This window comes from Malaclemys terrapin, chromosome 10 (genome assembly GCF_027887155.1).
Source record: "Malaclemys terrapin pileata isolate rMalTer1 chromosome 10, rMalTer1.hap1, whole genome shotgun sequence".
Taxonomy (NCBI): Eukaryota; Metazoa; Chordata; order Testudines; family Emydidae; genus Malaclemys; species Malaclemys terrapin.
In genome coordinates this window covers 85,482,445-85,503,096 of record NC_071514.1, presented here as the reverse complement: position 1 = coordinate 85,503,096, position 20,652 = coordinate 85,482,445, and the positions used below count along the sequence as shown (strand labels likewise).

Sequence of the window (20,652 nt, the reverse complement as noted above, 5' to 3'; positions counted from 1 at the left end):
GAAATATTTCACCCATTGTTTCCCTTGCTCTCTCTGCATTTCTCCTTGAAATAAACCTTACCCTGCTCCCAGGACTACAAAAGCAAGGAAAGCAGAAGATATGCAAATGTGAGCAGGTGACATAAAACATGACATTACAAGCATCTAAAATAGGTTTAGACCCATCTGATGTCTGGACAATTTGCACATGCCCCTCCATACATGTGCACACGGACATGTGCAGTGGAGGGAACTCAGATTCTGAAAGCACAATCACACTTGTAGAATAACTGGAATGTCAGACAATATTGCACATCTTCAGAACGGTTATCTAAAAAGTATCAATCAACATCAATGGGGAAGAACATTAAAAAGGTGGCTACTCGATACAGCCAAGCCAGTACTAAAAAACAGGCCTTCAGCTTCCTTCCCTTTGGAGGAAAACAGAATGTTTGTGCTTTAAAAAAAGTGTATAGATAGATATATAGATACAGCTTCTCTCTTTTATATAGCTATAGAGAAAGAGAAGCCAGATGGCTGGCCTGACTGCAGGCTGGAACAGAAAGCTGCATCGCCAGCTAGGAAAAGCGACTCTGATCCTCAGCATTTTCCACCAACGTTCAATCAGTGCATGCCAAGACTTATCTAGGATTCTGATCAAACATGCATGCCCCCCTCTCACCCAACAGCTGAGTCAGGAACAATGGGATTCTTTGGGTTTATTTGGGTCCCTTTATTCTGCTGATTTTATTTACCATTTCTCCTGCCTTGCTTCACACTGCAACGTGGAGGCAAAGGCAGGACAATACCTATTATTATCGCTTACTATGATGGAAGCGCTCATCTCCGTCCTGGCCCACATGGGAACAAGAGGTGCCTTTACGCTTGATGGGCAGTTAACAGCAGTCCTATGCTGGCCGTGCCTCTGGGATTATAAAGATGCCAGAGTACACTCCCCTTTTTCCAGATTAGCTGGAGCCCACAGGCTTTTAGGTGAGGGTGCAAAATTTCCCCGTGATGCCTGAACAATAATTCTCTCATTCTTTGAGAGGCGGATTTGAGATTTTTTTTTTCTTTAGTAGTCAATTGAACTAACAGCGCAGGCTGGGAACTGTGCTTTGGACTGTGCTCCGAGAAATCAGAGGGCTTGTGCTTGCATTTGATAATACACTCTGCTACACATTTTGATTACATTACAAACATGATTACTATTTAGCTACTGTAGGTCTCCTAGAAATAATCCTGCACTGACTCACTTCAGATGCCACAAAGATGGTGTTTGAAAGAGCTTCCCCTGCCATATTTTGATTACTGTTCTGCAAAGCTGGGCCACACACTTTAAATACACTGAATGTGTTTGGGAAATCCAATTGCTGGGATAATATTAAAGTGTAATCCTCTCTGACTCCACTGGCGTCCGTCTAGCAGACTATACCGATTACTGTTCCCTGCTCCTGCTGACAAATACCTGGGCGTTTTCATTTACAAGTTGTTCAACAGCTGGCCACAGACGGCTTTAAAAAAATGCTATTTATTATTTGCAGAAGTTAATAAGATGCCTATTTCAATTGGAAATTTCTGGATTTCTTATTAGGTTTCACCATCTGCTCAGCTTCTTAATTCCAAGCAGCGAATACTGACAAAAGTGGTATTTTGCTACCTGGACTGTAACTCAAACCCTAGACAAGGGTCTTTCTGAAAGGTTTAAGGACCAGGTCTAATTCAATCAAGGGCTGGCTCATAAATTTGCCAGGTTCCCAGCCTGAGGCTCCATGTTTGAACGTGCACACCCGGAGGAAGTGTTTGGTGCATGAAAGGTTGGCAAGAGGGAAACGTACGCGAGCACTTTTCCAAGCACAGTTCTTTGGGTGCGCAGAGAATGCAGTGTGAAATCAGAGGCAGGCTCAAAGGGGGCTGAAAATCTGGCCACATATTTAATTCATATATTTACTTACAGGCATTTCTATAGTGCTTCAGAGCACACTGCAATGTCTCAGGATCACCCGAGGCTTGGGGAGAACTTGGGGTGGTGGATGGGGTTCCCTTCTCCTTGGATTCAGATGATGGGGCATCTTAGGGGCAGGTCTCTACCTGCCACCCCTGCCCTGAAGTGACTGGAGCCTCTTCCCCTTCCCAGCACCCCGAGCTGGTCTAGAGTTCACGGTGCCCGGGGGGGAGGCGCTCACCCCACTAACGTTCGCATTGGATACAAACCCCTCAGTTACACAAGGCCTCTCTGAGGGGCATGTTGCACAGGGCTGATGGCAATGTAAAGGTTGCCCACTTACCATTGTTTGAAAGCAGGAGTGAAGCTGCGTTAGGAACGGAGGCTTCCCAGCCAGAGCCAGCACTCGCTTCTCAACCATCGTGCACTCCACGTCGTCATCCTGAATAACGACGTCCTTCTTCAGGATCTTAACAGCATAGAGCTCATCGGTGCCTTTTCTTTCCGAGAGCATGACCTGTGCGGGAAACGGGAGAATTGCTTACGCTGTGCCTGTGCCCGGGCTACGTTTCTACTTCGTCCTCACAGATGCCAGGAGATCCACCTAGGGCTTGTTTATTTGGCTATGGCTTCCATTACCACGGTGTGAGAGCATCTCGGGAATACTTACCCTCCCAACAACACGGTGAGGTCGTTTAATACTTTTATCCTCATGTCACAGATGGGGAATTGGGGTACAGAGACACTGCAGGTCAGATTCTCAGTGGTATCTATCCACATCTTTAGGCACCTAATACCATTACAAATCTGGCCCTACATGCTTTACCCTGGAGTCTGTGGAAAAGCCAGGAATTGAACCCAGATCTCTGGTCCAGGGACTGAACCACAAGACCAGCCTTCTTCTCCGAGTGCCCATCCATATTTGGGGTGCTCTGAATGGAAGCAGCACATGTGGATGAGCCTCCAATTCAGAGAGTCCTCATCAAATACCACAGTGGTAAAAAGTTATGCAACTATCTTAATTTGCTTCCACTTTGTTTGACAGTGAATGAAAGGCGGCACTCTTGATACCCCCAGGGTAAATTGAAACACAATTATTCATCTGGCCCATCACTCAGCAACTGCTTTACTTCATGAAGAATAATTTGTTCACCTAATATTTTAAACCAGTTGTGTCAATCTGCAGATTTATTTATTATAATAAACGGAGGCTGCCGTCTCCTGCTAGTGCGATTTTGTCTCATTAATCAAATCAACCCGAATGAGGACTCCTGAAAATCCTGCCGACACCCCACAGATTATGAAGATACATTGCTTCAATTTGGTGTGGGCTGCTTCCGAAACAAACACCGCTCACCAGCGGCCACGTTTTGCTTCCCATTTTCTCTCTCTCTCGTTGTGTTAAATTCAACTAGTCAGTGGAATGGAATTACTTTACATTTAAAAGAGACTATTAAAATCCTTAGTCACACTGAGAACATACGTTAGGCTGTTTTGAAAATAAATTAGGAGAAATGAACATCAATAGAGTGGAACAGAAATAATTTAAGACCATAGCAGAGCTGAAAAAAAACAACCTAGGCAGCATCCTGTGGACTTTTGAAAGGCAAGAGAATAGAATCCCAGCAAAAATACTGCTCTTTGGGTGATAGATGTGACCCTAAGAGTGCAGCAATGCCCCCAGGAGAGGGTCCGTGATTCTGTCACAGCAACTCCTATCTGGCCTGACCAACTCACTACACCTAACACATTGCTGGCATGGTATTTATCTCCAAAGAATGTTGTGTATGGTATCAAATGAAAGCTTGTAACATGCTGGTCATCAGGACCATGGCCTGATGGCTGTCCAGATAACAATTAAGAAGCTGTTTGTGTATACTGAAAATATGTTTAAACCAAGCAAACTAGGCAGGGCTGATAAAGGTTTCCCAGATAAAGGAACGTTGCCTTGCCAGTCTGCCCAGGTCTCTCACGTGTAAATGGAGCAGGGTTTGCCAGAGACAATGGGAATTATAATTGCATATTGAGTCAGCAGGAAGAGCAAACTAACAGAAGGATGAGAAGAACAGCATGGCGTGTGGTGCTGAAGAATAGAGGGGCAGATGAACTTTTTCTCGGGGTGCGTTTCACAGGATAGATCTCAAAGATTTACTGGACTATAAGAAGAGGGGGAACAAACCTCTGCAGGAGCAAAAAGAGCAGCACTGTTTACATCCGCAAAAGCTGGATCCTGGCTGGCCGGCACTTCTGACACAGAGGAGACTTTCGGTGAGCAATCCTTGTCTAAGGCAGTTTTAGACGGTTACGGTTAGTCACTAGAAAGCATGTTAGACTTCTGGTTTATTTATAACCATTTTCTGTTTTTATTAGCCTCGCTTAGTATCACCTGAATCGCTGTTTTTTATTAATAAGCTTATTCTTGGCTTTACCAAATGTTCCTCTCAGTACAAGATATTCAAGTGTGAATCCTCAGCTGAGCCAACAGGAAGGTGTGTTTGCTGTCGCTCTGGAGACAGTGGACTTGGTCATTTCTGTGACGGGCTGGACCCTGCACGCCAATGCTCTTTCAAGGGGCTCAGGCACTGACTTGCCCCAAGTGTTCTCTGCATGGTGAAGGAAGGGCTGGCAGAGTCCGGAGGACCGTAGTGCTGGTAACCGAGAGCTGATGCACAGTCTAGCAGCAGCAGCAGCAAATCTCTCGCATGCCACGGCAGAGGAGGTAATTTACAGTTCTGGATGCCCCCAAGACAGTGTCACAGGAGGTAGATGAAATACAGTGACAATATTTATGTTTCACCGTAGGGCTAGGAAGGGTTTTATTAAATAGGGTTCACGGGGCCTAATTCTAGTGTGGTACAGCGATGTAAACCGAGAATAACCCCCCAGGTGTGCAGTTTTATATTTAAATGAGTAACAGAGCAGAATGCGTCCGAGTCTAAGATTAGTAGATAAAACCCTGATGAGTGAGCATAGGTCAAGTGTTTTGGCAAATATTTGCATATTCAAATGAGAATCGCGGCTGGTGGGGACATTCATTATTACTCAGCTTAATGAATGTACCACCACCACCGGACAGTTCCACACAGCTGTTCCATATCAAAGCCCAACTAACTCATCCCCACAGTTCCCCATGTGGCAGGTTAATGGTATTGCCCGAACCCTACGGATGGGGAAAGCGCGGCACTAAGGCAGAGGGACTTGCCCGAGCCGGGATTAGAATCTCAGTGTTCCCGACTCTGCTCAGACCAGGAGACCACAGTTCTGTCTCCTTCCCCGACAAATGGTTGCAGACAACTGACCTGATGCAGTACCGGCCACATCCTCAGCTGGCATCACTTGGCATCCTCCACTGAAGTCAACAGGATTGCGCTTGTGCTTACAACCAAGCACGTGCTTAAATACTTTACTAGATAGCAGGCCAGTGCACTCAGCATCTTGGAGGATCAAGCCCTCGGGGCTTGCACCGAAGCTCAGGGAAAGCCTTGGAAAGAGTCTCATGGACCTTAATGGGCACTGGGACAGATTATTATTTGTATGGCAGTAGCACTTTGAGTCCCCAATCTTCAAATTTAAGTTCAAATACCTCAGCAGCCTGACAAGCATGTGTGTGTGGAGGCAGGCATTCACTGGGCCATGAGGACAAGAACATGAAGAAGATGACTAGCATGTGTCCTTTCTTACTAGGGACAATGTCCTGCACCCTGATGCCTTGGAGAGGAGAGAAGGTCAATCCACCCTCTAGTATTTTTGAAACCATTGCTTGGAGAAGGTATGTCCTGAAGCCTCAGAAGGAAAGGTCCCTAGTTTCCCTTGACTGTTCTTCACTAGCTCATGAATGACATCAGGAGTCAAACTGCGGGTGGAGGGGAATGGTGTTAACACTTCTCTGAGCATGAGCTAAGTTCTGCCTACCTGTGAAGCTAGAATGAGAGGTCACTGACAATTGACCATGGGGATCTTCAGAATATAACCACCATTCTTTCTTGTAAGCTTTAATCATCAGTGAGTTACAAACATTAACATTTAAGTCATCACCATTAGGGTTCAGAGCTGACACCCTAACAGAAGCAAACAGCGACAGTTTGCACCTCTTAGAGCTACTGTTTTAGGCTGTCTGCAAATTCAGGCAGAAGCTGCCAGTCCGCACTTCAGATGGCCACTGCCTCCATGAGAGCTAGAGGGTCTTTCTTTGTTTTTTAATGACGCATACAATGTAGGCACAAGACCAGTTTAGCAAGTCACCCAACGAGGGACAGGGACAAGGAGCAAGAACCTTCTTGAATTTAGTCGCAGTTCTCCTGTCAATTCACTGCATGACTTGAACAAGTCCCTCTCTGTATCTCCAGCTACACAACTGGGGTAGTTCTACTAGTCCACTTTGCAGGAGCAATTTGTAGGGATAAAGTGGTTATTTCCTGTAAAGTGCTTGGACTATGAAAAGTGCGATAGAAGCACACAGTTAAGATTCCTTTATTCTGTCTGTTGCATCTGACCCGTGCAAGCACTTACAATTTTGCATGAACTAAGGAATATTTTAAGTTGATCACTGACATTTATCCTTAACATTCTCGTGTAGGCAGTTTAGGTTTATAAGTCATCCCGGTTATGTTTTAACAGAGTTGATTTTAACTGATCAAAAAGGATGGGCTTTGGTTCCTGAAAGCCATCTGAAGAAGGGAAATTATCTGGAAGTGAGTGAATAAACCATGTTGTTCACGTCTGGAAGGAGCAGGGCTCCAGTTGGCTAGACACTTCTTTCTGAAAGGCTACAGGGCATCTCTAAACCTTGTGTCTCAGCATGAAGGCCACAAGTGGACTGCTTTCTTGAAACCAAGAGCAGGAGTCGTCTCAGTTATGAAGCAGAGGCATCATGGTGCATTACAAAACTTGGAGAGTTTGGATACTTTTTAAAAATTCTGTGCCTGGAAGCCTCCAGGAGAGTGTGTGCATCTTTTTGGTAAGAAAGCTCATTGAGGGATAAACACACTGGGACGTTTTCCCTGAGGTACCCAAAAAAAAAAAAAATTAAAAAAAAAATTGATTACACTTCAAGATAAAAGCCACTGGAGTGCAGGGTTCAGTAACTGTAAATAATTATGTGGCGGATTCAGACTCTGCTTAGTCAATTGGAGCCTAGCCCTCCAGGGTGAAAACCCCCAATAGATTGATGGATGGTGCCGAAGTGATGTCCGTGTACCTTTCTCATCAAATTGGAGGGCACATCTGTTGCCACATCAGTGTTCTTAGTGTCGGCAATGGAATGAGAGGCCACAGTTTCCTGGTGTACAAAATTAAATGGGAAAAAACTGCTCTAGGGTTTACTTAAGCTGTAAATGTTCTATTCAGTGGCTCTCCAATGGCATACCAACGCTGAAACGTGTGGCAGGCATCTCAGTGGGCTGGTCTAAAGATTGTGAGCCAGGCAGTTCCACATCACTAACATACAGGAGGAAAAACAGAGTTCCTTCTCTGCAGCTGCGTAAGAAATCAGTGGGCACTTGCACAGAGTGTATGTATGATGTATGCTACTAAGCCTGGGTCAATGTATTACTCTGTGTTTAGATCCAGACTGACAGACACATGGGGTCACACAAGTGTAAATGCGGAGTTGCTTCACTTAAGTCAGTGGAGCCACTCTGAATTCAGACTTGCACAACCGAGGAGAGGACCTGACCCTTGGCCTGTTTGGAAGGTACTTTCCAGACCGCTGGGAGAGGCATTCTGCACAAATAAGGTAGTGTAGTGTCTACAGATTTTGCTTCCTTGCTACACTCACCTACGTCACTTTAGCAGCACCCACGGCACCTGAAACCCTATAAATACTGGAGCAGAGGAAAAAAAAAAAAAAAAAAAAAACAGTGGTTTATACCATTGTCTTCAGTGCCATCCTACTGCAAACTGCGACTAAAACTGATCTGTCTAGGTACTTATATGACCCTCATCACCACAGTAGCTGAGCGCCTCCTAGAACTTCTATATAAAGTGATTCAATTCCAAGATAAAAACGGCCACCGGTGAGCAGTCTTCAGCAACTGTAAATCATTACTGGTATGTGATGGATCCAAACATGAAGGCTCTCTGCCACGCCAGGGAAATAATCAACCCTAGACATGCAGAAGAGTAAATAACCCAAACTCATTCAGCCAGGGGATCCTGCCAACACCCTGATCTGCAGAAGCAAAAGGCTCAGGCCTTTCCAGAGAAAAGCCATAAAACCCAAGCTCACTCGTGTCAGACTGAGTAGCTGCAAAATATGAAGCAGCTGCATAAATTTAGCTTTTTACAATTTTGGTTAGACCAGAGGGAGGCTTGGCCAACATTGCACTGTTCAATTAAAAACTGGCCCAGGGAATTCTGGGTCCCTTCTCCCCCTGCACCTGCTAAAGCTCAAGGAGAATCCCATAATTTATAGCTGCTTGGGTCTGCTCTGGTCCTGGCTATCAGAGCAGCCAAGGAGGGGGAGCAGATGGGCCTGTCCCCAGCCCAGGAATGGGCCAAGATGCCCTGGATTTAGCGAAGGGTGGCCTTAGCATCTTGCTAAGCACATTTCAGCCTGAGTCCAAGTGGAACTGAAGACCAAACACTCACTCAATGAAACGTGATGCCATTATTTTACTGAGCTCCCACAGCAGTAACAAAGCCAGACGAGAACTGTTCCATCCCATGACCCTCAAGCCGGTCTTTGCGGTGGCTTTACACCTACAGAACACGCTCTGTAAGATAGATTGCAATTCCTTTTCTGGCACACGAGAAGCTGATATTTAACTTGATTTATTCCTGTAAGAGAGTGTATGTGCTTGGGACGATTCCAGCATAATAACTGGAGGCAGTCCAACTCTGGATGAGGAGAGGACAGGTTTGTTAAACTCCACCGAGGCCAATATCTAGGTTTTCCTGATGCTTGCCAGCCGTAGCATGCAAGCGAGGAGAATACTAAGCAGTAAATGCTGGCTCTGGGTACCAAAGAGTTAACCAGTTTATTAGTGAAACAGGGATTCACTAAAATAGGTTCAATTATACTCAAACAGCTCTTACAGGCTGTTTTGAATCTAAAAAAAAAAATCAATGACTTGATAAGGTGGTTTACCACGTACGGCAAAACATGGAGCTAGACAGTTTAAGCTGCGGCAACACAGGCTGTGGAAGGAGACTACTGTGACAGATACAAGTTACTGCTAGCCAGGCTTCACATGTCTAGGGCAGAATGTATTTCTCAGACCTGCACAGCAGAGCTCAGCCATCCAACTGGGCAGTTACGGGGAACAAGCAACGAACATAAGAACATAGCCCAGTGTCCTGTCTTTCCGACAGTGGCCAATGCCAGGTGCCCCAGAGGGAATGAACAGAACAGGGAATCATCAAGTGATCCATCCCCTGTCGCCCATTCCCAGCTTCTGGCAAACAGAGGCCAGGGACACCATCCCTGCCCATCCTGGCTAATAGCCATCGAGGGACCGATCCTCCATGAACTTATCTAGTTCTTGAAGCCTGGACAGATCTAAGGAAACAAGATGCCCCATTATGGGGGAAAAAGATTGTTTTGTGCTGATGCCACCTTAGACCCAGTGCCTCCCTGCCAACATGCCCATTTCACACGCTAGCTAGCTCATGGGCTGGGATGGATTTGATGATCCGCATGGTTAATTTTGAAATGTCCAACAGCTCCATCTTACTAAGTGGAAAATAAATAATAATAAACGACGTTCTCTCCACACAGTCCTTAAAAGCCTTAAATCCTCTAAAGCGTTTTCCCAGATATCCCTCCGGCAGAGAGACGCGCAGCTGGAACTCCTTGATTTCGGAATGTTAAGGAACAAATGTGCAGCAAAGGATGAGAGGAAAAAAGTGGGGAACCCTCCCACTGGGGAATAGTGGGAGCCGGGCTGGATCTAATCGCATAGACCAACGTTCTGTTTTAACGAGCACTAATTAGCATATTTATAACAGTCTGTTCCACAGAACAGTTGCTGTCACATTCCGTTACATAAGCCACGATTCCAACTGAGGGGTTTGTTAAGGTTTCTCAAAATAAAAAGAAGAGGAGAAAAAACTCCCAAATTCCCAGATGCCAAAGCAGGAGACTTTCAAAGGGATTATTTGTGTGGTGGAGGAGGAGGAGGGGGGCGGGGAAGAGTGGGCAAAAGCAGTGGCTAGTTTTCATTTGTAAGATTTTAGTGATGTTGTTTTAAACTGCGGTTGGCTAGGGTCTGAGATGACAAACCAGAAGGCACTTGGGAGAGGTCACAGCTGGCAGAGAATGTTTAGGTGGTTTGTGACTGTGCTCCATTTAGTATCGATTTGACAGGCTTACAGGGGAAAGTTGAAGACCAGTTCGGATGTTCCTGGGTGTGAGAGAGATTTGGATTGATTGACTGGCTGAGTTAATCTGCATGTGATTATTTAATACTGCTGGGCAGTCACTAATTAAATTGTTTGGGGGCCCATCGCTTTCTGTGCGGGGGGGGGGGGGTTATTTTGTTGTTTAAAGCTAAAGAACTAGAATAAACCTGCATGCATCTTCACTACTATTTTAGCTTTAGAACCAAGAGCAAACAGCTAAAATGGACCCTCTCCAGAGCTGTCGCTTCGAGAAGCTCCTGGGGCAGGTGCCCGGACGGAGAATCTGATGGTTCTAAGGGCTGAGGGAAGTTAACGCATTTGCTGTTCAGTAACACTTTCTGGAGGATCTCAAACCCCCCACAAACATTATTTACTCTGTGAACTATTTCCATTTCCAGATGGTAAAACAGAGGTTGTGACTCGCTCGAGGTCATGAGTTGGTGCCAGAGCAAGGAACAGAACCCAGACTCCTGACTCTAGCCTTGGTCTAGCCATGAGAGAACACTTCCTCCATCTGGATGAGTAAAGGAGGGTAAATATAGGGTGAATCCTGAAGGACACAATTTTGATCCATTACATTTATCAGAGACATCAGCATCGTGTCCTCTCGGTACACTGTCACCCCTCCTCCCCCCATCCAAGACATTTATACTGAGGTGGAGAAATATTCCTCTATTAAGAAAGCTCAGTAAACAGTCTGGTGTCAGGCCATCTGTCATAGCGGTGAACGATGTATTGATACACCAACAACGGAAACACAGCCTTCCGCCTAGTCTAGACTTTGAAGCTGAAGTAGCAATTTCAGGATTGGAATTTCTAATGAAAATCTTGATAAAGTTGGCAAAACACTACGGAAAATGAAGACTCTAGAATCCCACAATTACTAGAAGAAATAAATTCTCTTACCGCACATAACTGGTCTGTAAAGCCAATTAAAACGTTCACGTAGATTTTTAATTATTAGAGAGGAAAAAACACTCAGTTGAACAGAAAGAGCTTTAACACATGTATATACACACACACTCTGTATGTATGTAACCCTATTTCCAGAAAGAGAATCTCACATTTTTAATCTCTAACTAACCAGATACCTGAATTTCAGCATTCCTTACTATGGGATGCATCAGAAATTGATAAATTGCTACACAGTCCTCAGGTGAAAGGTGGTCAAAATAGCAGAGCACTCTCCACCTTAAATCAATACCCTCTAGTCCCGGATACCGCCCTAGTGACAGCACCTGAACACCACTGGTGCCTCTTATAAGTGGAATTTCCCAGGACACAAAAATGGAACCTTGGCTGTCCTACTGCTCCAGCCTTTCCACGGAGAAGTATTGGAAGACAGCAAGACGTGCTTTGGTGTTTATGGCATGATCCCTTTTTAAAGCAGGTATCTACGTTTTCAATGGGATGGTTCTACCTGCTGACCGAACAGTTCTCTGCCCTCGCGCTGTACTGCAGAGGAGACCCCAAGGCAGTCCTGCCTACATCGCTTACACAATCTAGAGCCAAGCCCCTCTGGTTTCCCGGCTGCAGTCACTGGAAGCGCTCATTCTCCTCTCTGCTGACAGTTTGACTGCAGCAATTAGCGCTCATTCTTCTAGTCACGTGCCAAATTCAGATGCGAGCTCCCTTCCCATATGGCCTGTCCTCTCCCCAATCCTGCCATCTAATGAGATGGGGAACGCGCACATATCGAAGGCCAGCCAGGCTCCCAGGCATCATTCCTAGGCCCAACCTACTGCTCTGGAGCAACGAGGCAGAGCCTAGATTAGGAATTATTATGGACACATGGAAGTCAAGCACAGCCCTGTTCACAGATGTACGAACACATGGACCTCCTCAGACCGCACCTTTCCAAAGCTTCCTTTCCCCAGCACCATGAGGAAATTAAAATCTGACAGTTTCATCCGGTCTCGGTTTCCATTGTTGTCAAATTTGGAAATCGCATGCGTCATCCTCTCCTCGGCTGCCTTGGCGCCCGGACCAATCCTGGCTCTCTGAAAGAGGAAGAGTGGGGGGGGGGGGGGAAATCAAGTGAAATGACAAGAAAGACCATTTTTAAGACTGAGTGTATGTTAAAGGGATTATTTCTAGGCAAAACATTAGGCTGGGCTGGGACTGCCTTTTCCATATGAACAATCAAACCACCACCCAGGTCACAATTTGGTAGGTTTGCAAACATAGTGCATTGCATTGCTCCCCGTATTTTCAAACAAATCTCCTTGGAAGGTCCCCTACCCATTACTCCTCCCTGGAGAGCTCACTGGCTGTCTCCCTCCTCTCCTGCAGCTTTCAGAACATTGAGAAAATCTAACTTAACTGGTGAGGGGAGAGCTTCCCTCAAGGTATCGAAAAAGTAATTAGAAACACAAAAAGACACCAATTACATTCCACCTAGACCACTCCCCTGGGGACACTACACTGCATATTTTCCACTTCTTTGTCCTGTCTCTTTTTAAATGCCTTTGTTCATGGGGCTTCCACCATTTCCCCTGGGAAGGCATTTCCTTAGAAGAGGGAGTCTCTAAGCTCCAGCTACAATACAGAGAATATTAACCCCTCCTGGAATACTTGTAAGTAATCTGCGGAATGCCCTTACAAATTGCTATCAGAGGGAGCAACCAGGGAGCGTCCCCAAGCATGCCACAGGTTAACGGAACATTTAAAACTCTGTTCTCCCCGCACAGTGATAAGATCTAGGAATAAAAAAACCACATGGGCTTAGATGAGCTGCTTCCTTTACAAAGACAAACTGTATGCGTTGGGTCCCTGGCCTTATGCACAAAGGGCTGTTAAATACAAACATGTTGGAGTAAAATAAGGGGAATTTTTATCCAGCCCAGACTTTATTAACATCTGATATTAAAGAGAACTGGGCTCCTCTGTCATTTCAGGCTGAATGCATGAAACCACAAATACATTTCTGAGAACAGACTCCACAGTGCTGCTTCTTCTGCATCCTCAAAGCAATCACACAAGCTGGTCGAATCACAATTGCTTATTAAGAAGCCTCGCAAAAGACATTTTTAAGCACTAAAGCTCATCACTTGTCATTGGTCCAGTGGCTATCTAACTTACTGAACCAGAATTTGTAAAAGCTATCTCACAATGTATTCCGTTTTAATTTTTAGAAATATGCCACACTGTAGAGCCTGCACAGAGCTCAGTCTAGCATGAAATTCCATTAACCCGATTCCAGCAGCTCAATTTTAGTGTCGCTCATAGCTCCTCCAGATAGGAGGCTCACAAGTAATCACCAAGACTTTGCTGGTACTAATTGGTTATTGCAAGGTTCTCTCTGCTGTAAAAGTCTCCATTCAAGGTCACCTGCAGCACCTACCAATAGGTGACCGAAGGCCTTGCACTGAAAACGAAAGAAAACATTGCAAAAACCTGAAGCCATCGATGCCTAATTGCAGCTGCAATTCTGAATGAGTGCTCCAGGGAAGAGGTTGAAGTCATTGAGCGGCCTTATGTCCAAGACTGGCTGCAAACAGAATGACAGCTTCGGACCTGTGCGTAAATCTAGAACCCTAGCTTTTTTTAAAAAACCCACTGATTCAGCCTCCCAGAAAAGTGCAGTTTTCATAAGTAATTTTTAGACTTTTTAACAACGTTTCCAAAGTTCTCTAGCTAAGGTAGAATCCTGCCCAAACCCATTGTATTTTCTTAGTATTCAGAACTAGACGTGTGACAGTGAATAAAATCCAGGCACTCGCAGCAGAGGGCAGGTTTCTGCTTCCCCTAGTTGGCCCCCTTGGTGGGTAGCTCCATCTGGCACCCAGTGCTGGGGCTGAAACTGAAATGAAAGGCAAGCAGCCACTTGCCTCTCACCATGGCTAGCACTGGTCAGAGCTGAACTGGTGAGAGCAGCGGTGGGACGTTTGGCCGGTGGGAGGGGAGCCTAGGGTGGACACCACGCCTGATGGGGGTTGGAATAAACTTTCCCCACAGTCAAGTTAGTCCATCAGTGCCCTTCTACTGAAGCTCCTGATATTAGCCATTGGCAAACAGAACATTCAGCTAGATGGCTCTGCTCTGGTCTGCAACGGCAATTCCTAAGACCGTTTTTCTGACATAAAATCATAATTCATGCACAGGAGGGTGCAGAATTAGGGATTCATGTTTCACTTTAGCCTCAGCACTTCTTAACACAGTGTTCTTAACCACGCACACTTGGTATTGGATTAATATTGTTTGGGGCATTGAATTTGACTTAAGAGGTTTCCTATTTGTACAATTAAACAAGCTAAAGCCCATCCTGGGTTGTATACTTTTGCCTGTAAAAGTTCTTAGCAGGTCACATTCCAGAGCCATTTTAATACAGGTGAAAATATAGGCACAATGAAGAGGAATATTCATATTAGGGGCAAACATTTCCACATGGTATAGATGGTCTTAAAGCATTTTTGTCAAGTCAAATATGACACCAAATCATGGTCTGTGAAAACAAGCTGTTACAAAATTTAGGACCAATATTGAAGAGTCCAGGACATTTTAAACAATACACATTCCCTTGGGTGCTTGCAGTCCAAACATTGCAACACTGCGCCAGTGCATGAGAACCTGAAAGTGACATTGGCTAACCAAGAATGAAACTTTCACTGCTGAGGAAAATGCAAAGAGCAAATGAACAATATTATTAATTAATGGAGATATCCTATCTCCTAGAACTGGAAGGGATCTTGAAAGGTCATTGAGTCCAGCCCCCTGCCTTCCCTAGCCGGACCAAGTACTGATTTTGCCCCAGATCCCTAAGTGGCCCCCTCAAGGATTGAACTCACAACCCTGGGTTTAGCAGGCCAATGCTCAAACCACTGAGCTATCCCTCCCCCCGGACTTTATATAAGGAGTAAAAAGTAATCTAAGGGTTTTAATTTGCTCTGTTTTAATAGTCTCAAGTTTTATTAGAAAAATGGTATTTTCTTAAATACAATTTATAACCCAACTATCTCTTTAAATGTGATATTGACAGGTCTTTTGTATTACTGTTGTCCATACTAATGTTGCTAGTAATTGAGGTTTTTGTGTTCAAGGAAGTTCTCCCTCCCTCCTATTTCATCTAGTGTGTAACCTGAATTTGTGATACCACAATAATGTCTAGGATAGCAGATAATGAGATTATAAATACAGGAAGGCTTTACTGAAAGATCAGGCAGAGTGTTTAGCAAAACCAGAAGGGAGAAAGCCATTAAAAACACGTAAGTGTCTATAATAATAGACCACAGAACACAGCTGACCACTCCTCAAGTAAAGGTAACTTGCTTTCTCTAGCATTGTGCTCCTGTTCCCATGTCTGAGTCAGTGTGAAAGTCCTTTAACATATTTTTAATACACTCTTAATGCTCATGTTCCCTCTCTGGTTTATAACTAATTCATTGCAAATGTTGTCACAAAAATAAAAAAAGCATTTGACCATCATTATCCAATCCAATTTGTCATAGTTAATTTACTGCACCTGACTCTATGCAATACCAGCTGATGTTCACATCTATCAAGGTGTCCCAGCAAGTGGCTGGTAAATGATAAGGAAAATTGGCAAAACATGCAATACAAGCTTCACTCTATGCCTGTTTCAGAACTCTTTGTTAAGCCGAGGGTACTTACAGTTGCAGACATAAGTCTGAAGGAAGCCCACAAAAAGGCACATGGCAATCAATATTTCAGCCAGTAATTACACTGCATGCTAAACAGAACAGAGGGGCCAGAGGTTGCTGAAAAAAGGCACGTAGACAAGCGTTTTAACAGGTCTTCTGTAGCATGCAGTGCTCCATATCATTCCTTTCATGTTTACTTCCTTTGCAATGCTTTCTACAGCATCTCAGACTATAAGACTGAAACTCTGTCCTATTGATTTGTGCTGCCCAGAAAGGCAGGATCAAGCAGTACTAATGCAAATCGATTGGTGGATTCTTTTTATCCCTGATCATTTTAACTGAAATGACAGAACTCTTGCCGGCTGCATTACAATTAGCGTCACAGTGCATTCCCGTGACCTCTCAGGTCACCCTAGGAAGGCTGTTGCTGAACGGACAGGCAAGTTAGAGATTTCGGTCTTAAATCACATTTTCAGTTCCTAGCAAATCCATGTTGTAAGGAAGCGCTAAAGAAAGATAGAGTATCCCCATGGACTCGCATACTGAACTGAAATCATCTGCATTTATCTCTGGTCTAGGATTTGGTTCCATTGCAATGTCAACAAACCCAAGAACAGGAGGAAGATTGTTAATTGTTACATTAGGTCTGGTGTGAAGTACGGGGTTATCCAGTCATAGTGCTGTAGGACAACAAGAGCCATATTAAAGCTGCATTCTTTTCCTCTTCAATGTGCAGGCAAGATACACATGAGCATTATGAGACTCTACACATCTAAGCAAAGAAATAATGAGGCCATGTATGATAGTTGTGTAATTTAGACCGATGTCCACTAGACCAGCCATTTCGTTTCACACACAACTTGAGGACAGATTACAGATCTCCAGACGTAATAGGGTCACCTTCAGGAGGCTCTTACTATGGTGAGAAGCCAGGGAGGAGACGGAGTCAACTGCCATTCTAGAAAAGAGCCACTGGGGCCTATCCAGCCCCAAATTAAAGATTCTCCCTTAGGAAGCTCTTATAGGGTCAGATCAAAAACCCACTGAAAATAAGTGAAAAGATGGGCTTTGAAGCAGGTCCCTGGTGCTGCTACCAGCCAAGTCATGGCATCTTATAGGTGGCATTAACATCCTGCATCAAGGTCCTTTTTACGCTTCATGACACTACCCTGTGCTTGTAGCAGCTAAGCCAGACTAATTCACCTTGGGACAGTCCATGCTGCAAGGCTCCATGCGCACTCTTCAGCTCCAGGAACCCCTGGGACCTTCATGAGTGAATTCTGACCACCACTTCCCAGGCATGTTTCTTTCCAGCCCTGTCTGTACCAATTAAAAGGATTCCCCTGAGCAGCTATTCAGCCAAAATCCCTGTCTCTTCTAGTAGCTGATTATCACAAGTTTGAGTTCGGAGCAGCACATCAGTCTGCATCCTGGCTGTGAGGGTCACACATCAGTAAGTGAACAGCTGGTAGGATCCTGCAGAATGAAGGTCTTTTCCTTCCCCTTATTTTCTCCACAGAGTCACCAAAGTGCTGAGGGTTTGCATAGTCTAAACTGGAACATGCAACTATGTCCAATGTTCCAAAGAAGCTTTTTGATATGACAAGTAACTAGCAAGAAACACTGAAAGGAACAAATGCTACAGAAGAGATTCTGCGTGTAAGTAGGTCAGCGTGCCCCACCAGTGCGACACTTCTCAGGGGACTGACGCCTGGAACCCAGCTTCCAAAAAGGGGCTTTGCTCACTTCCAGCTCCGCCCTTCAGACACATTAGGCTGATGCTGCCGCCATTTTTCATTGCATTTGCACTGTGCATTTCATACAACTGCACCATAACCAATCTGACCTTCGCTGTCACTTGGCCTTGCCAACCGGTCTATGGCCCAATTCATTTAACTTCCAATTCCTAATATGTTAGACAGCGTCACTGCGCAGGCACGCCAAGCAAGATAAAAAAGTGCTATCTACAGTATTAAACGGGAACTCGTAAACTTGTGTATAGGGCACCTCTTGCTCCTCCAAGAATTCCATCCGCATTTTCTGTCAGTTAATAGGCGTTTTGTACTCAATCGTTAAGGATCAGTTCCTAACAAGTGTCAATTCACAGGAACTGTCATCCTCTCAAAGATGAAAGAGATCACCACCCGAAATACGTGAGATAATACACTGGAGGTTACCACAAGACAACGTAGGAAACAGAATGTGTGCAGAATAACTTAAGGATTCCTCTCCAAGCTTGGTCTCCAATCCAATTATATCAATATCTTAGTTTATCTTCATTAATTATATTAATTTATAGCCACACAGACTACAGATAAAACAGATTAACAAATTCCATTATATTGTACTTCAAAACGGAGAGTAAAATTGCAATTTCAAACAACACTTCCATTGTTCTGACATCAAGTGTATGTTAGGCCATCCCAGGACATGATCTTCATGCTTCTTAAAGTAAAAGATAGCCTGGATAGTATATTAACGTAATGATTTCCTCTTCCGGCTACATTTATGTTCATGCTGACAAACACAAAAATTGTATAATCCCAAATCCTAACAAAAAGAGATCCAATCTAAAGAGTTGAGAATGAAATGGTAAAGCTGAGTTTATTATAAAGCTTTGTGTTTAAATGAGAAATAGAAAAGCTGCCAACAATTAAAAAGCAAAAAACCCACAGCCTGATTGGCTCACAGCTTCATGCCTACTGTAAATTCTAGCTCTGTGGCTCTGGATTGAGCGCTCAGTAGCATGCAGATTACTACACACCAAAATTGTACTTTGGTGCAATGCTTTTCTAGCTTAATTGTAGATAACATTATTAGCATCAAGAATCCGGTGCATACATCTCGCCTCCTCCAATAGATTCTCCAACTGGTGGCTAAGCCACAGTTCCAAAAAAACTAAAACCAAACATAGATCGCAGTCTTTTCTAATTAAAATAAAATATTCTAGGGAAGTGAAAGGGTTAACTCATGCAATAAATTAGAAATAACTCCTATCAGCACCAACGGTCGTCAGTATATAGCTGATACTCCCCACTACAACTTCATGCCCTAGTGAATCTGCATACTGGATCTATACCTTCTGCTGCCTTTCCATCTAAGTTATGAAATAATCCACTGCAGCTGGTTCCACATATCTGCGCTGCTAGTTTGAACACACAAAGGGCGTAGAAACGCACAGTCTGCAGAGTCTAAATGTTTACGTTAAGATCAAACGTGATTCGCAGTATGTTTTACTAATGATAACCTTTAATACCCACTCAAGCCAAGTGCTCTTGTGAAGACAAATATTAGGACTCCTGGGCCCAAACAATAGATATTGGAAGCTCTCTTTGAAGCAACTGTGCTGAATTTAATTAAAGGTTGTCAAGTAAAAATCCTATTGCGTGTCCTCAAAGCCTAGTTAATATTCAGCCGGGCGGTGGACTCAGATGGAGAAAATGCATGTGTTCAAATGCAGCTCCACCGCAGTCACTCATTGCTGAAGCAAATTTGGGTCTAGGGCTCACTGCACAGCATCAGACACTCAGCTGGCGTAAATCGGCCTCGCTCCATGGACTTGGATGGAGCTTTGCTGATCTACACCAGCTGCAGATCTGGCCTCAATCGCAATAATCAAAAGCTTGAATGTTGTGCACAAAACCTCCAACTCTGGAGTTTTGCTATTTGAAGACTGGGCAAATGGGGGCAAGTTCTCGTGTCATTAAACAAATGGCTGTTCAGAAGCAGAAAACCTCAGTTCATTGCTGTGTCTTCTGCATGTATGGAGTCCCAGGAAACAGGGTAAATAGAACGAATGCCTAGAACAGCAACGTTCCTTGGGGTTCAACATGGCGGGGGGAGGGGCAAGTGTTCATGGACACAGGAAAAGTGTGTGTGGTGGGGGGGTGTCAAATTTTTTATTAGACCAACTTCTCTTGGTGAGAGAAACAAACTTTCCAAAACTTGCAAGCTTGTCTTTCTCACCAACAAAGTGTCCAGTGAAGATAATACTTCACCCACCTTGTTTCTCTAATGTCCTAGGGCCAACAAGACTGCACCAACACTGCATACACAGTAAAAGTGTTGCCTTCACATATACCCATGAATTTAGTAAGCTTCTGCACTGATCACTTAACGCATCCAGGTAAAAAACAGCCGGGAGGCTTCAAGTCTCTGAAGTGATCTTTCGTTAGTTCCCCCCACAAACCCAGTGCACGGCTCTGGGTGGGATGAATGCAGGCAGGCTACCCACAAAAGAGCACAAGAGTGAACGAAGCCCTGCCCCATGACTACACAGGCAGGAAAGGGGACGGGGTAGGAGCAGAGCTTCCCTCCCTCCCTCCTTGGTGAGATGAGGGCAGGGTGGAAATGCCCTTTACTGAAAACAACCTTTCACCCCAGGACTCCAGGCAGACCATGTAGTACTGGCTATAAGGAAAGGTGGTGGCTGTCTGAGAAAACTCCATTCACCTCAAATTTCTGCCTGAGTTCCTCGTTTCCTTCTTCTCCCTCAGGGGGAACCGGGACGTTGAAGTATTCCCCCTCCTCCTGGCTCAGCAGTTTAAACCTAGATGCACAGAGCAAGAACAGCATGTAACTAAGACAGGCCTGAACCTCAGACACCAGTCACAGAATCATAGAACCACAGGGTTAGGAGGGACCGCCAGGGTCAGCGAGTCTAACCCCCCTCCCAAGATGCAGGATTTGTTGGGTCTAAACCATCCGAGACGGATGGCTCCAGCCTGCTTTTGGCTTGGATGTTAAACACAACTGTCCTGCTCCGTTCCCTTTTCCTTCTGCACCGAC

At 44.7% G+C, this 20,652-nt stretch overlaps 1 protein-coding gene across 2 annotated transcripts in view; it reads right to left on the bottom strand.

The window, feature by feature from the left end:
• Nucleotides 1–20,652, bottom strand: part of PRKCB (protein kinase C beta) — a 241,597-nt gene that overhangs the window by 52,945 nt on the left and 168,000 nt on the right. For both annotated transcript variants that reach the window (XM_054042412.1, XM_054042411.1), the window contains exons 8-10: nt 20,317–20,413; nt 12,118–12,264; nt 2,268–2,441 (exon numbers count right to left, since the gene is read on the bottom strand). In XM_054042412.1, coding sequence (XP_053898387.1) covers nt 2,268–2,441; nt 12,118–12,264; nt 20,317–20,413 — 418 coding nt within the window. The remainder of the gene's footprint in view (nt 1–2,267; nt 2,442–12,117; nt 12,265–20,316; nt 20,414–20,652) is intronic.